At 39.9% G+C, this 14560-nt stretch overlaps 1 protein-coding gene across 1 annotated transcript in view; it reads left to right on the top strand.

Moving 5' to 3' along the window:
- Positions 1-14560, top strand: part of ELL (elongation factor for RNA polymerase II) — a 150716-nt gene that overhangs the window by 98925 nt on the left and 37231 nt on the right. The window contains exon 5 of the mRNA XM_044672320.1: positions 14199-14452. Within this exon, the coding sequence (XP_044528255.1) occupies positions 14199-14452 (254 nt within the window). The remainder of the gene's footprint in view (positions 1-14198; positions 14453-14560) is intronic.

A 14560-nucleotide genomic window follows, 5' to 3' on the forward strand; every position in this document is an offset into this window, starting at 1 on the left:
GGTCCTCTTCAAGTACAAAGAAAAACAACTAACCAACAAATTATAACATATAACAATATATTATATTTAAATAAAGGTAAATTATGTGCAACTTATTGTTAATTTTCCAATAATTGAAATAAAACATTTACAGAGATTAATGTAATAATGATTAGACTATGATTAGTGTATAAGAAGAGCAAAAGTGCTGTGAGATCATGTGGTAAAGAGCAATTCCAGCTAGGAATATCAAGGTGGAATCAGTAAGGAAAAGTAAACTTCAAATGTTGTTTCAGTAGAAAGATTTAGAAAATAGAGAATTCTAGACACAAGGGTAGGGTGGTCAGAAGGGGGAAGAGTCACATTTTGCTTAGAATAATGCACTTTAACTTCAACAAGGAAGTGATAAAAGAGAAGCTAGAAAGGGATCTTAGGGTCAGACCAGGGGGAAGAGTCTTATATACTAGGCTCTGGCATTTAAAATGTGTTTGATCAGCAATAGAGAACCATTGAAGGGTTTTGAGTGGAAGCAGTGTGATCAGAGCTGCATTCTTTAGTGCTTGTGGTGGAAAATTAATTGGTATTGGAGAGAAGAAAGATGGAGGCTGAGATCAGTTAGGAAGCTATTATAGTTGTCTAGACAAAGGTCTTTACTACAGGTATTCATGGGAGTAGAAAGAAAAGGAGGGAAGGAATACCAGAAATGTCATGGTAATTAAATTACTTCTTAGAAGTCATTTTTTTAACATGTTTACTGTAGCAGATTCTTTCCTTCCTTCCAACATTTGAGTGTACACTCTATGTTTGTGGTAGGCAATGGGTGTGTGTGGGGGGTAAGAGTGACAAAACTTTATCAAGAGAAGTTCTATCCTTTAAGGGGCTAGCCATCTGCTGGGAAGATGGCATGTGTACAAAGCTAAAGATTTTTATAGGACACTACTTGCTCATTGCTGAAATAATAATGGTGCTCTGTCAAGAAGGAGATGATCACTGGACTGTCCTAGCTAGGGAGACTTTGTAGTTTGTGAAGTTAGAAGTGTGAAGGGAGGGAGAGACGGGGCCTATACGGTTAGGTCTAGCCTGAATGAGGAGGCAATTGGGAACTTCGTTGACGTGAAATCTTTGATGTGGAGTCAGAGAGCCCCCATGTATGAATCCTCGATTCACAACTTCTACTTGTATGGCCTCAAATTCTCTGAGCCTTGGTTACCTTGACTATAAAATGGTAGGGTTTGACAAGAAGTCCCCTAGGGTCCTTTTCCAGTCCTCAGCTGAGGCATCTATGATCTTACTGCTCTTTGAGAGAATGCTCATATTGCTTCTCTGCTGTAGGTTTGTGGTAGCCCAGCTTGCTCTTTTCCAGCCTTGGTTTGTCTGGGTCCCACAACTCCTCTGATTTTCTAAAGGTATTTCATGAAATACTGGAAACAACATTGTCATTTATTTGAATTATTTGGGAGGGAAATGTAGGATGCAAAGGTGTAGCAGCAAAACTGTATAGTAGGAGGAGCCAGAGTTCTGATTCTAACTTTTAAAGAACTTTGTTAACCTTAGACAAATCATCTCCCCCTCAGATCTTAACTTTGTCTATAGCAATTAATCAGCAGGCATTTTTTAAGTGCTTACTTGGAGTATGCAAGTGTAATAAATGAGAAAACAAAGAAATAATATATATTTATGTACATACTTGCATGCACATATCCACACCCACACTGGCAGAATAAGTATAAAGAGGATCAGTCTGAAGAAGTTAAATGAAAGGTAGTTTGAGAATTGCTACAATTAAGGGGTTCAAGAAAGCCTTCATATAGCAGATAGTGCTTAAGCCTCGTGTTTAAAGAAGAGAGGGATTCTATTAGGTGGAGATAAGGAGTACATTCTGGGCAGGGGGAATGACTAATGCTAAATCATAGAGACAGAAAATAGAATGTGATATAGGAGAGGGACATGGTCAGATTTGACCCTTTGACATCAATGTGTAGGATTGACTTGAATCAAGGAGACCAATTAGGAGGCCTTTGCAATAGTCTTGAACTAAGGTGGTAGTTGAATAGAAAAAAACAATGATTTTTGAGATTGTGGAGATAGAAACAGCAAGATTTGGCCATTGAATGAACATGAGGGATGAGGAAATGTGAGGAGTCGAGGGGTAATACTAGGAGCTTGGAGCGATGGTGCTTTTGTCATTAAAAGGGAAGTTTAGAAGAGAGATGATGTTGGTAGGTGACGGTGGGGGTAGATGAGGAGTTGTATTTTGGACATGTTGAATTTGAGATGTCTTTGGAATATTCAAATTGAAATGTCCAATAGCCATTTGTTAAACTAGTGCTGAATATATAAGATTGTGAGATTTAAGCAAAGACTATTTTATTTGGCAGTTAAGAGTTTCCTTTGGAGACAGCAATTTCATTTGAGTGAATTCTTAAGCCAGATTACAAAGGGTTGAGAAGTGAGAGGAGAGGAAGTGGAAGCAGTGAGTTTTGATAGGTTCTCTAGAAGTTTGACTAAGAAAGGAAGAAGAGACAGAGAATAATAATTTGAAGATATAGTTGAATCTAATAAAAAAAATTCTAATGTGGAGGATACTTGGGCCTGTAAGTAGTAGGGAAACAACCACTCGATGAAGATGAGAGGAGAAGGATGAGGTGATTGAGGTTGCAATCTGTTAGAAAAGATGGGATGGCTGGGATCAAGGACACATGTAGAGAGCTTGGTCTTGACAGGGAGAAGAGCCATCTCTTTGTCTGAGACTAGGGGAAAGGAGGTAAAGAAAGTAAAAGAAGAGTTGTTTAATGGCTTCCATTTTCTCAGTAAAGTAGGAAGTGAGGTTAGGTCTTCATCTGAAGGGGGCAAGGTGTGGTTGTGAGAATGTAAGGAGAGAAACAATGCGGACTTGATGTAGTTCTGCTTAGCAGCACTAGAGTAGGAGTGAAAGAGTCAGGTGAAGGGAGTATTCCAGACCTGGGTTTGGCAAGTCTTGAGCAATAATAGATTTAAAAAAAAAAAAAGCAAGAGATTTTGGAGTAGAGAAGAGTATAGATCTGAATTGGTTAACTATAGAGTCAGGATTAGAGGGAAGGAAGTGAAGTCAGAACAAAGGTAATTACTTGAGAAATTACTCAAGGATAGAGGAATTCTAAGTTTCAGTGAAGGTAAAGAATAGGTTTAAAAGGAAAGGGGGTAAGTCAAGGCCATAGAGAGAGATAGAATGATAGGAGGTTATGGTCAGATAGACAAATGATGGAATTTTTAATTAGGAAGTGGAATGTTACAGTGTCATGACGAAGACTTTTCTGTGACCAATCCTGAATATGGTGGAAATGGAGTAAAAGAGTAAGTCATTAGATCTAGGAGAAATTGGAAGATTAGGGGGTTTGAAGGTATATAAATATGAGTGTTGGAGGAACCTGGGAAAAGGGGTCAAGAGTTGTGAAAGGGAATAAAATCCCTATGAATTGGGCATAAATAGACCCTATTCTGTCTACCTCATAAGATACGTGTGGAGATTAAATGAGAAAAATTGGTGTGAAACTTCTCTATAACCAAGGGGGAAAGGAACTAGTTTATAGAGACTGCTAAGCACTTTATAAAGAATAGCTTATTTGATCTTAACAACCACCTTGTGAGGTAGGTACTGTTATATTGCCCATTTTATAATTGAAAGAGCTGAGGCAGACAGAGAATCCAAGGCCATATACCTAGTATCTAAGTTTAGACCAAAACTCAGTTCTTCCTGTTTCCAGACCCAGTATGCTGTACCATCAGCTTTCCCTAAAGACATAAACATAAAGCCATTATTTAAATGTGCATCAGCTATTTTAGCTGACACAAGAAGGAAGAACTCGAGGGTTTCCAATGCATTATTCAAAAAGAAAAATAAATGGGAGCGTCAGAAAGGACACTCATGGCCTTAGTTGTCTGTTGTGTAAAATGTTGAAAACAAATAGTGTTAGGCTATGACCCACAGGTCTTCCTACTCTAAGTGTGGCAGTTTAGAGGAGACAGGCTGGTTAGACACATTGGAATAGTCTTCATGGATTGATTTTTTGTGGAAATCCACAAAAGCCAAGGGAAGAAGCATTCTAGAGCATTTAGATGAGAATGGCAGGAAGGCATCAGTTCCTTCTGCCTGGGAATGCTCAAGCCCAGAGGCTTTATGACTACTTGTTAGGATTATCAGTTTTGGAATTGGAAAGGAAAACCAGTAAAACCCATTTCTGAGTAGGAGCACTTTCTATGATATCCCTGACATAGAGTCATTGAACCACCTCTACTTACATCAGTTAGTCAGCAAGCATTCTTATGTGTGAAGTACTGTGCTAAAATCTGGAAATACAAAAATCTTCAGTAATGGGGAAGTTATTACCTCTGTCAACCCATTCCAATTTTCAACAACCAGAGTTAGTAGTAAATTTTTCCTTATTCCAGGACAAAAAATTTTCTAGTTCAGTGTTGGCCACTGCTTCTGAAGTCAAGGAATCAGGTCTTAATTCCTTGTCCACATGATTCAGATTTAGATTCTTGAGGGGGTTTTGAGTCTCCCTTGCCATATTGGCCACACCCTGTTTTGGGTATATTTTGGTGTGTTACTGTCCAATTTAAAATATGGCCCTGGTGCATTTTACAGTGCCCAAATGTTGTCTGATCAGGATATAGAGTATCCAGAATCAGGGTACATATGTTAGGATCATGTGTTCCTTTTTTTTTTTTTTTTAAACCCTTACCTTCCACCTTAGAATCAATACTATGTATCGGTTCCAAGGCAGAAGAGTGGTCAGGGCTAGGCAATAGAGGTTCAGTGACTTGCCAGGGTCACACAGCTAGGTTGTGCCTGAGGTCAGATTTGAACCCAGGACTTCCCATCTCTAGGCCTGACTCTCAATCCACAGAGCTACCTTTCCCCTCCTTCCCCGCCCCCATGTGCTGCTTTTAATGCTATATCATACCGTTGACTTTGTAGTTCATTAAAATCCCTAGGTTCTTTTCACATGTAATTTCCATGTACCCCAATCTGTACTTGTGTAGTTGGCTTTTTAGTACCCAAGTTTTTATACTCATTGTTGATTGGTTCTGGTCTAGCTTGTCTGTCTTTTTGGACCTAGTTCTGCCATCCAGTATGGTAGCTGTTCCTCACATCTTATTCTTATTTTCCATTTGAGAATTATACCTACTACACCATAATCTGATTGCTAGATGACTCCTTCCCTGAAGTTATCATGGTAGAGACTCTCCCACTGGTACAGAATGTGAGTGCTTGATCCCTTCTCCTCTGCTCCTTAAGGCAAAGCTTGGGCTGCATAGCCATGAGGGTACTTACTGATTTTAACATCTTTATTGATATAATTTATCTTTCAATCTCATCTTCATTTCCCATTGTATCCTGATATGTCTCTCCTACTGAGACATCATTTGCAACAAAGAACAGAAAAGAAGAGAGGGGGGAAAAGCATTTCAGCAAAACTAACCTGCACACCAACCAAGTCTGATTTCGTACATTGATGTTCAACATCCACAGTCCTCCATCTTTGGGAAGAAAGGAGAGAGAAGCTCTTTGTCTCCTCACTTTTCGTGGCTGGGACATCAGAGTTACAAAGTGGGGAGGGTTTTTGTGGTTCTCTCCATCTATACTCATATAGTCATGTGTATTTTTTGACTGGGTCTGCTTGGTTCACTTTGTGGTAGTCTTCTAATGATTCTCCATATTCTTCATCTTTGTTGTCACAGTAATGTTCCACTGCATTCATGCTGGACCTTCTGATTCTAGTATTGTCAGATTTCTTTTATTATTGAAAGATGCTGTATTAGAAAGAATGCTAGTCTGGGTGTTATCCTTTTATTCCTTAATAGTGCTCAAGGATGTTTCATTCAGTTGGAGAAACATCTGTTTATTGCTGTGGCTTAAATTATATCTGCCTCAGAAGATGCTAACTTTATCTACCTTTTTTGAATGAGAAGGTAGAGCAAAGGGAGGAGGGGCCAGAAATCAATAGACTCCAGAAGAGTGGGCTCTTTTCCCAGGCCCATATCTTTAGGGACTTTTCATATGTCAAAAAGAAAAACGTTTAACCAGGAAGGTCAAGTATCTCAGATGTTTATAAGCCAGCTGGTTTTTCTTCTCCCCAGTCACATGACCCATATATATTTCCTTTCCTCCCTAAGGCCATGATGAACAGAGTGGTGAGTTGCTAAATGTGAAACTGACCCTGGCTTATTGTTTTGTAAGCCAAACAGTGGAAGCTGAGAAGTCAGATAGTAATCAGGAAGGAAATGCATTGATTTCCTGTATGTTGGAAACTTTCTCGCTGTGTGGTTATTTCATGTTTAGAAAATGTGTCAATAAATTGGCAGAATTGTAAGAAAAAAGGCTTCAGAAAGCAAGGATGAAGGTATCAATTTAGAATAAAACCTTTCTATAGCACTTCAGAGTTTATAAAGTACTTTTGCTCCATAAGAATACCATGAGGGAGATAGTGCAGATATTATTGTCCCTATTTTACAGATAAGGAAACTGAGATGTAAGTGACTTGCCTAAGATCACATGAATGGTGTCACATCAAGAATTTACACCCAGATGTCTTAGTTCCAAATTGATCTATTGGATTATGTGCAAAAAAGCAGAATGAGATACTAAAGTCCTGAGTCAGGGAGTCTTGAAGACCTGAGTCTCCCCTCCCTCCTAGGATAGTGGTGTTTTGATCAGGGAAAGGAAGAAGCAATAAGTACCTAATATGTGCCGAGCACTGTGCTCTTGACAAAGATGATCTCTCTTGGGAGCACAAGTCACTTAATGGCTCCAAGCATCCATTTTCTTTTTTATAAAATGGAGAGAATCCTTTTAGTATTTCTTACAAGATTGCTCTTGAGTCTCAGCATAATAATGTATTTAAAGGCTTTGCAAACCTCAAAAGGCTATGAAAATGAGGTGGAAGGGAATGGGAAGCTGTGCTTTTATCTTTTTGGAAACTATCTCTATTGATAGTCATCAGCAACTTGTCTGAAAGTTACTCTGTCTTCAGTCTCTCCTTAACTACTTGTATCTTGCATCCTACAAACAAGCCTATGTCTCCTCTGTCCTTAAAATCTCTTCATTTGAGCCAGTCATTCCCACTCCGAGCTCTCTGTCCTTCCCTTTTCATTTACTCTAAATGCTTCCAATTCTTTTTGCACTTTCTTGTAAAATTATTCATGTATTTAAATTTTAAGCACATGTGCTCTTCTCTCCCTCCCTCATCTTAGAATTGATACAATTAGTGTATCCAAAAGTATCCAAAGTAGCTTCCAAAGCAGAAGGTCAGGGAGAGCTAGGCAACTGAAGTTAAGTGATCTGCCCAGGGACTCACAGGTTGGAAGTGTGAGACCAGATTTTAACCCAAGGTCCCCTGTCTCTAGGCCTGGTATTCTATCCACTAAACTACCTTCTCACTCTTTTTAATTTTCTACAGTCTGTCTATGTCTTCTAATCTGGTTATTTAACTGAAATTGTCCTCTCCCCAATTACCTTCATTATCTCTTCATTGCTAAATCTGATTTTCTTCATCCTCATCCTTTTTTTTTTTTTTTTTTTTTTTTTAGCTTTCTGGAGCATTTTACACAGGGTTGATCACCTCGCCTATGTAAGCTTTCATGACATTTCTCTCTCCTGATTCTCTTCTGTATGTCTGACCATTCCTCACTCATCCAAGTTGCAGGCACTAAACTGTGGGTGTCTTCTAAGGTTCTGTCCCAAGTCTTCTTTTCTTTTCGACACATACTACTGCCCCAGTTGTCTTTTCTATGAAGATGATTCTTCCTCTCTCTCCCACATCTCCATTTGGAATACCACTTCCACATTAGCACTACCTTTTGGCCATATCAGCCTGAATGTCCCATAGGCACCTGAAACTCAACATGTCCCTCAGTCAGCAAACTATTTTAAGTGTTACTGTGTGCCAGGCACTGATACTAAGAAAGACCCCAAATATAATTTCCTTCTAAAACTCACATTCTAAATGAGGAGACATCATGGGGGAAAAGGTCATACATATAAGTATATTCATTGTAAATGGAAGATGATTTTAGAGGGAAGAGAGTAGCAGTTGTAAGCAGTGGGACTAGGACAGGCTTCTTAGAGAAAGGAGGATTTGAAGTGAATCTTTATCCAAAGCAGCAGAACTAATTTTTTCCCCCCTAAAATGCTTCCTTCTGAACTTCTCTATCCTTGTCAGGACACTACCATCTTCCCATTCACCCAAGCTCAGAGAATTAGTGTCATCTTTAAGTCCTCAGTCAAATCTACTCCACATATTTAGTTAGTGGCCAAATATTCCTCTATCTACCTCACGGTATTTCTAGTTTATGCCCTTTTATCACCACTTTCACAATCACAACCCATTACTTTAGGCTCTAACCACCTCTTTCCTGGACTGTTGCAGTAGCCTTCTTCTTTTTGTTTCTTAAACCCTTACCTTCTGTCTTCACAACAATTCTAAGGCAGAAAGGTAAGGGCTAGGCAATGGAGGGTTAAATGACTTGCCCAGGGTCATCCAGTTAGGAAGTGTCTAAGGTTAGACACCTAGGTCCTCCCAACTCCAGGCCTGGTCCTCTATCCAGTGTGTTACCTAATTGCTCCCTGTAATTGTCTTCTAACTGCTCTCCTGGCCTCAAGGCCTTCTTCAATCAAGTCAATCCTTCACTCAGTTGCCAAAGTGATTTTCCTAAAGCAAACTCAAGGGACTCTTCTTTATATCTAAGATCAACTCTAAACACCTCTGTTGGATAAATCTCTTCATCACCTTGCTTCTTCTCACCTTTCCAGGATACTTCTTTTTTATACACACTGCGATCTAAAGACACTGGTTTACTCAATTCTTTTCTTATAAAGCTCTATCTCCCAACTCTATACCTGGTATACTCTTCCTCCTCACTTTCACCCCTTCAGTTTCCTGGATTTTTCTAGACAAAGCTTAAAGCCCTCTTCTTCAGGAGGCCCTTCCCTGTGCCCCCCAGCTGCTAATGCTTCCCTGCTGAGATTATCTTCTGTCAGAGTGTGTATGTATCCAGTTATTTTCATGTTTTTTGAAAGCAATGCCTAGTTTTACTTTTCTTGGTATCTTTTAATACTTAGCTCAACACTTGAACCATGGTAAAAACTTAATAAATGCTTGTTCACTATCCAGTTTACCATTGTCCTAACCTTGTTTACCTTGGTGCATGGCCTAGCTACTTACTCAGATTTATCCCATATTAGCAACTAGAGTGTAGTTGCCAGATCTTACAGTAACTATTTGCATTATCTGGGACCCTGAGAAGTTTAGTAACTTGCCCAAAGTCATCTACCTGTTACATGTCAAAGATAGGGAACTCAAGTCCTCCTAACCTCAAAGGTGGCCTATAGCCAATATGTAGTTGTTATTATACTCCCTCTAGAACAGGAAGACTTCTTATAGTCCCTTCTTTTTCCATAGAGTTGAAAGAAATCTTAGAAATTATTGAATCGATTTCCTTAGGTGACTGTTGTGCTTACTGCTAGAAACTGAGTATGACAGCTTATAAAAGAAGCCCAAGGTGTTAATGGAAAAGAATTAAGTAGATCAAATAAAATACGAAACTTCAGGCATAAAAAAAGGAGAAAATAATGACATGATTTTTTTTTAGTCACAAAAATTTAAAGGTTACAATTCTCAACTTCCCTTTCTCAGAACTAACCATCAAAAAGAAAAATACCCTTGCTTGGTATATCCCATTAGTGTCATTGGTGCTCCCACTTAGCTGATTTAGAGTCCATACACGAGGAATGCAGAACATTCTTCCCTGTTTATCTGAAGCTTCCTTCTTTGACTAGTCATATGTGTATATACACAGAGTTTTCATCAGGACCTATAGTGAGAGTTAAAGAGAACAGTTGCCAGGAAGAAGCTTTGGGAAACCAAGGAACTACTATGAAGAGACTGCAGAACATTTTGGGAAGATCCAGGGATGACCTGTCTTTGTGTCCTTGAGAAGTATAAAGTCCAGGGGAGATAACTCATGGCCAAGGATTGGCTGTATGATTGCATGGGTCTGTGAGAATTTGTTCAGGCCTAAGATAGCATCAGTGTAGGGGGGACACCCCCCCCCCCTTATACCCCTCGAGAAAATGCCCTTTAAAAATGCTGGTCATCAGCTGTTCTTCAACTTAGTCTTAGCCAGTAGTCTCTGGGTGTTGACAATTCAGATAATTTTCCATATGTATCACAAACAGATAAAGGTAATTTACATTCATATGGTGCTTTGAGGATAACAATAGACTTTCTTTACTGCTCACCGAAGCCCAGATTTTCAAACTTTGGAAGGGACCTCAGCAGCTACATAGGTGAATCCCTATATGAAAGGAATTATCATTGTAACCTACATGAAAAGTGTTGGTCAGCCTCTCTTCTTTAAGTATTTTAAGGGGGAATGAACTTTGCCTCTGCAGGTAGCCCATTTCGTTTTGGGACAGCTCTAAACCTTAGGAAGTCTTTCTTGACATTATCTCTAAATTGGCCCCTTTGCAGCATGTCCCCATTGGTTCTATTCTGCTTTCTGGGGCCAAACAAAATAAATCTAATCACTTTTCCACATGATAGCCTTTCAAATACTCAATATGGCTATCAATGTCCCTATTAAATCTACTCTTTTCCATTAGTCAGTCAGTAAGCATTCATTAAGTATCTCCTAGTGCCAGGCACTGTGTGAATTGCTGAGAATTAAAAAGAGGCAAAAGACACTCTGCCCTCAGGGAATTCAAAACCTAATGGACTAGAAGATACAAACTGCTACCTGCAAATGAGCTCTCTACCAGATAAGTAGGAATCACCTATAGAGGGAAGGCAAATGTGTGACATGCTCAGTTTTTTCAGCTCATCTTCCTGATCTGAACCCAGGACCCTTGATTCACTGTGGTTTCCTTTCTCTGGACCCCACTTAGGTTCTGATCAAAATCCTTCTTAATTGGTGGTTCCTCAAATCGAAGACATTGTCTGTGTTCTGCCAGTGTCCCATTAAACCTTCTTGGTTTTTAAGAGAAACTGGGTAGGGGCAGCTAGGTGGCTCAGTGGATTGAGAGCTAGATCCAGAGACTGGATCCAGGTCCTGGGTTCAAATGTGACTTCAGAAACTTCCTAGCTGTGTGACCCTGGGCAAATCTCTTAACCCCCATTGCCTAGCCCTTACTGTTCCTCTGCCTTGGAACCAATACACATATTGATTCTAAGACAGAAGGTAAGGGTTTAAAAATAAAAATTTTAAAAAAAATTTTAAGAGAAACTGGGGAATCTTGAGTTTAGTGATGGGAAGACTTAATAAACATGGATTTATTGCCAATCTTCTGGGCCTGGGATCTCCTTGGCTGGAGTAGTCCCTCTTTACCTGAACTCATAGCAGTTGGTATTTGTCAGGTGTGCCAGTTCTTCTTTTCATGATAATTTACTAGTGTCTGTGCCCTAATGTCCCTTGCTAGGGATGGTGTTTTCATTATCATTGCCTCTCCTGTGGTGGCATCAAACACTGAACCCTTCCCTCAGATGTGGAGGATTTGTCCATGAACAAAGAAGCAGCTTGACAACAGTCTGTACTGACCAGCACCAGAACACCAGTCTTTTTATACTCAAATAGGATCTGTCAGTTATAGGAAAATGTTTATAGGCACATTGGAATTGTCAGAGAGACCACTTGGTGTTTCTTCTTCCTTCCTTCCTTACTGTCACAAAACTGCCAAGGATGGGAACTGGAGATTTTCATTGTTTGCAGCCTCTAGTACTATAAGTGACCCTTGGGGAAAGAAGTCAAGTCATAAAATGATCTAATACAGGCATCCCAGAATCCTTGGGGAGCAGATTCACATGATTCAAGAGGAGCTTCCTGTGTGCTTTTATTCATTCTTTTGAAAAATAAAAGATACCATCAAGAGGAAATAGTTATGAAATAAACAATACTTCTGGGCTTCAAAAGAAAACTTAGAGGTCACCTTGACTGACCCCTGGATTTTACAGATAAGGAAACTGAGGCCCAGAACTGCTAAAAGACTTGCCTAAGACAGCTATACAGTGAATAATAGAGTGATGGGCCTGGAATCTAGAAGACCTGAGTCAAAATCTAGCTTCAGACGCTAGACCCCAGGCAAGTCACCTAACATATGTGTTTGCCTCAGTTTCCTCATCTATAAAATGGTGATGATAACAGCACCTACCTCACAAGGTTGTTGTGAGGATCAAAGGAGATATTTATAAAGCACTTAGCACTGTACCTGGCACAGATTAGGCACTTAATAAATGTTATTTCCTTCCCTTCCCCTTTAATGATTTAGAACAGTGATGGGCAAACTTTTTAAAGAGGGGGCCAAAGGAAAGGAAATGCTCATCTGTCCGTCTGTTTCTAAGGCAACTCTTTCGAAGTTTCAGTGTATTGTATCCTACTCATTGTATTCGTCAGATTAGGAATAATGTTGGCTGCTGGACAGAACATTTCAGGGGGAAGCATCTGGCTCACCACTGATTTAGAAGGTCATTATCATGCATCCTCTAACACCTTGGCCAGTGTTTTTTCCTCTGTATTTCATTATCTCCTTACTCAAGAAATTGTTCACAACATTATAGTTTATTGATTAAATTTCAAATGGCTCTTACTTTAAAATCACCATTTTGTTTAAACTAGCATGTTAGTATGTGGCTCCTTTGCTGGTCTTTATACTAACCAGTAAGGAGAAAAAAATCAGATCTGCCTAATTCCCATTGTTCTTTGTGGAACAACATCTGTGGGAGCAGCAGTTTGGCTGAAATCAGCAGCTAGGGAACTTGGGAAACCCTTGAGGCTTCCTAGTAGTCATCTGGAATTGTTCTGACACTTTTATTTACTCCTCTTTTTTCATGAGAGAAACAGTGCTTTATCCCTTAGGGTAGGTGTAAAACTGTTAAGTGAAGGTGGGGTTGGGGCAGCAATCTCAGCTCTTAAGAGTTACTGGAGATTTCAACTTGTTCCATTCCACAAACATTGATCACTGTATGTCATTCAGAGTGCTTGGCACTGAGGGTGGGAGAACAGAGTCTAAAAGACTCTCAGTCCTTGCCCTCAGTAAGTTCACGTGGGGAAGTGAACACTTGGACATAAATAACTAGGAGGCAGTTTAGACTCCAAATTCATGAGAGGACTCCAGATGGAGAGATCACTTGTTGTTGGGGAGCTCTAGAAAAGTTTCATTATGAGGTAGCATGTGTCCAGGATATAACAAAATGGCGAAGAGTTCAGCAATCCTCCAAAGTGGGTATTTCAGGAGTTAGAAATAGGGTGAGGGGGTGTAGTTGGGTAACTTAGTGTATTGAGAGCCAGACTTAGAGACAGGAGGTCCTAGGTTCAAATCTGACCTCAGACACTTCCCAGCTGTGTGACCCTGGGCAAGTCACTTGACCCCTACCCTTACTACTCTTCTGCCTTGGAGCCAATACACAGTATTGACTCCAAGACAGAACGTAAGGGTTCAAAAAAAAAAAGAAAGAAAGAAATAGGGTGAGGAAAGACAGAGATGGATCTTCGAAATTGATGAGATATTTTTGTCTGTTAAGTTGTCCAAAATGATTGTGTTGTAAAGGCAGTTAGATGGGTTAGTGGATGCACCCTGGACTTGGGATTGAGAAGACCTGAGTTCAAATCCAGCCTCAGACTCTTAATTGTGTGACACTGTTCTCTAACTTCTGCCTGCTTCAGTTTCCTCATCTGCAAAGTGGGAATAATAGCACCTACCTCATAAGGTTGTTGTGAAGATCAAGTCAGTTAACATATGGAAGGATGTTTTTCTGAACCTTAAAAGTGATATGTAAATACTAGCTCTCTTACTACTGTAGAACATGTAGTGAGAAGTAGTGTGAGATAAGATTGGGAAAGTGGAAATGTTATTTTTTGGCTGCGTTTGTTGCTAATAGGTATATGAGTAATTTCAAATGATGTCTCCTCCTAATACCATTTCTGTTTCTTATTTGAATGCTGAAAAACTGTGGAATTTCTCCTAAGGATCAGAACATCCAACTTCCTCCCCCAACTTAGAGACTGAGGGACTTTAGATCATCTAACTCTACTCCTTGAAGTTAAAGTTGAGAAAACTGACTAGAACTATATGTCTCATCCTTTCCCATACTAGGAGTAAATAGTACTTGGCCTCAAATCCAGTGAGTGCTCTTTCATCTACACCAAAATACCATTTAATTTAACTGAGTTTAATCTCATTCTAGGCAAAAAAGTTCAGTTCCGGAAGCCAGCCCCAGCAGCTGCAGACACTGTCCCCTCAAGGAAACGCTCAACACCAATCAATGTTGCCAGTGCCATCAAGAAGAGCAGTAGTGGGGTTTCTCAGCAGCCCTTCAGGGACAGGATCATTCATTTACTGGCGCTGAAGCCTTACAAGAAGCCAGAGCTGATCCTGAGGCTGCAGAAGGATGGCCTTTCACAGCAGGATAAGGATATGCTGGACAGCCACTTGCAGCAGGTGTGTTTGCTGGGAAGCAGGCCTAGCTGGGCCAGCAACACTCTGCAAATGGATGAGTGGGGTAATTAAGGAGCTAGTATTGGTTGGAACATTCTAGTTAGGATGGCA

Source organism: Gracilinanus agilis, chromosome 1 (genome assembly GCF_016433145.1).
Source record: "Gracilinanus agilis isolate LMUSP501 chromosome 1, AgileGrace, whole genome shotgun sequence".
Taxonomy (NCBI): domain Eukaryota; kingdom Metazoa; phylum Chordata; class Mammalia; order Didelphimorphia; family Didelphidae; genus Gracilinanus; species Gracilinanus agilis.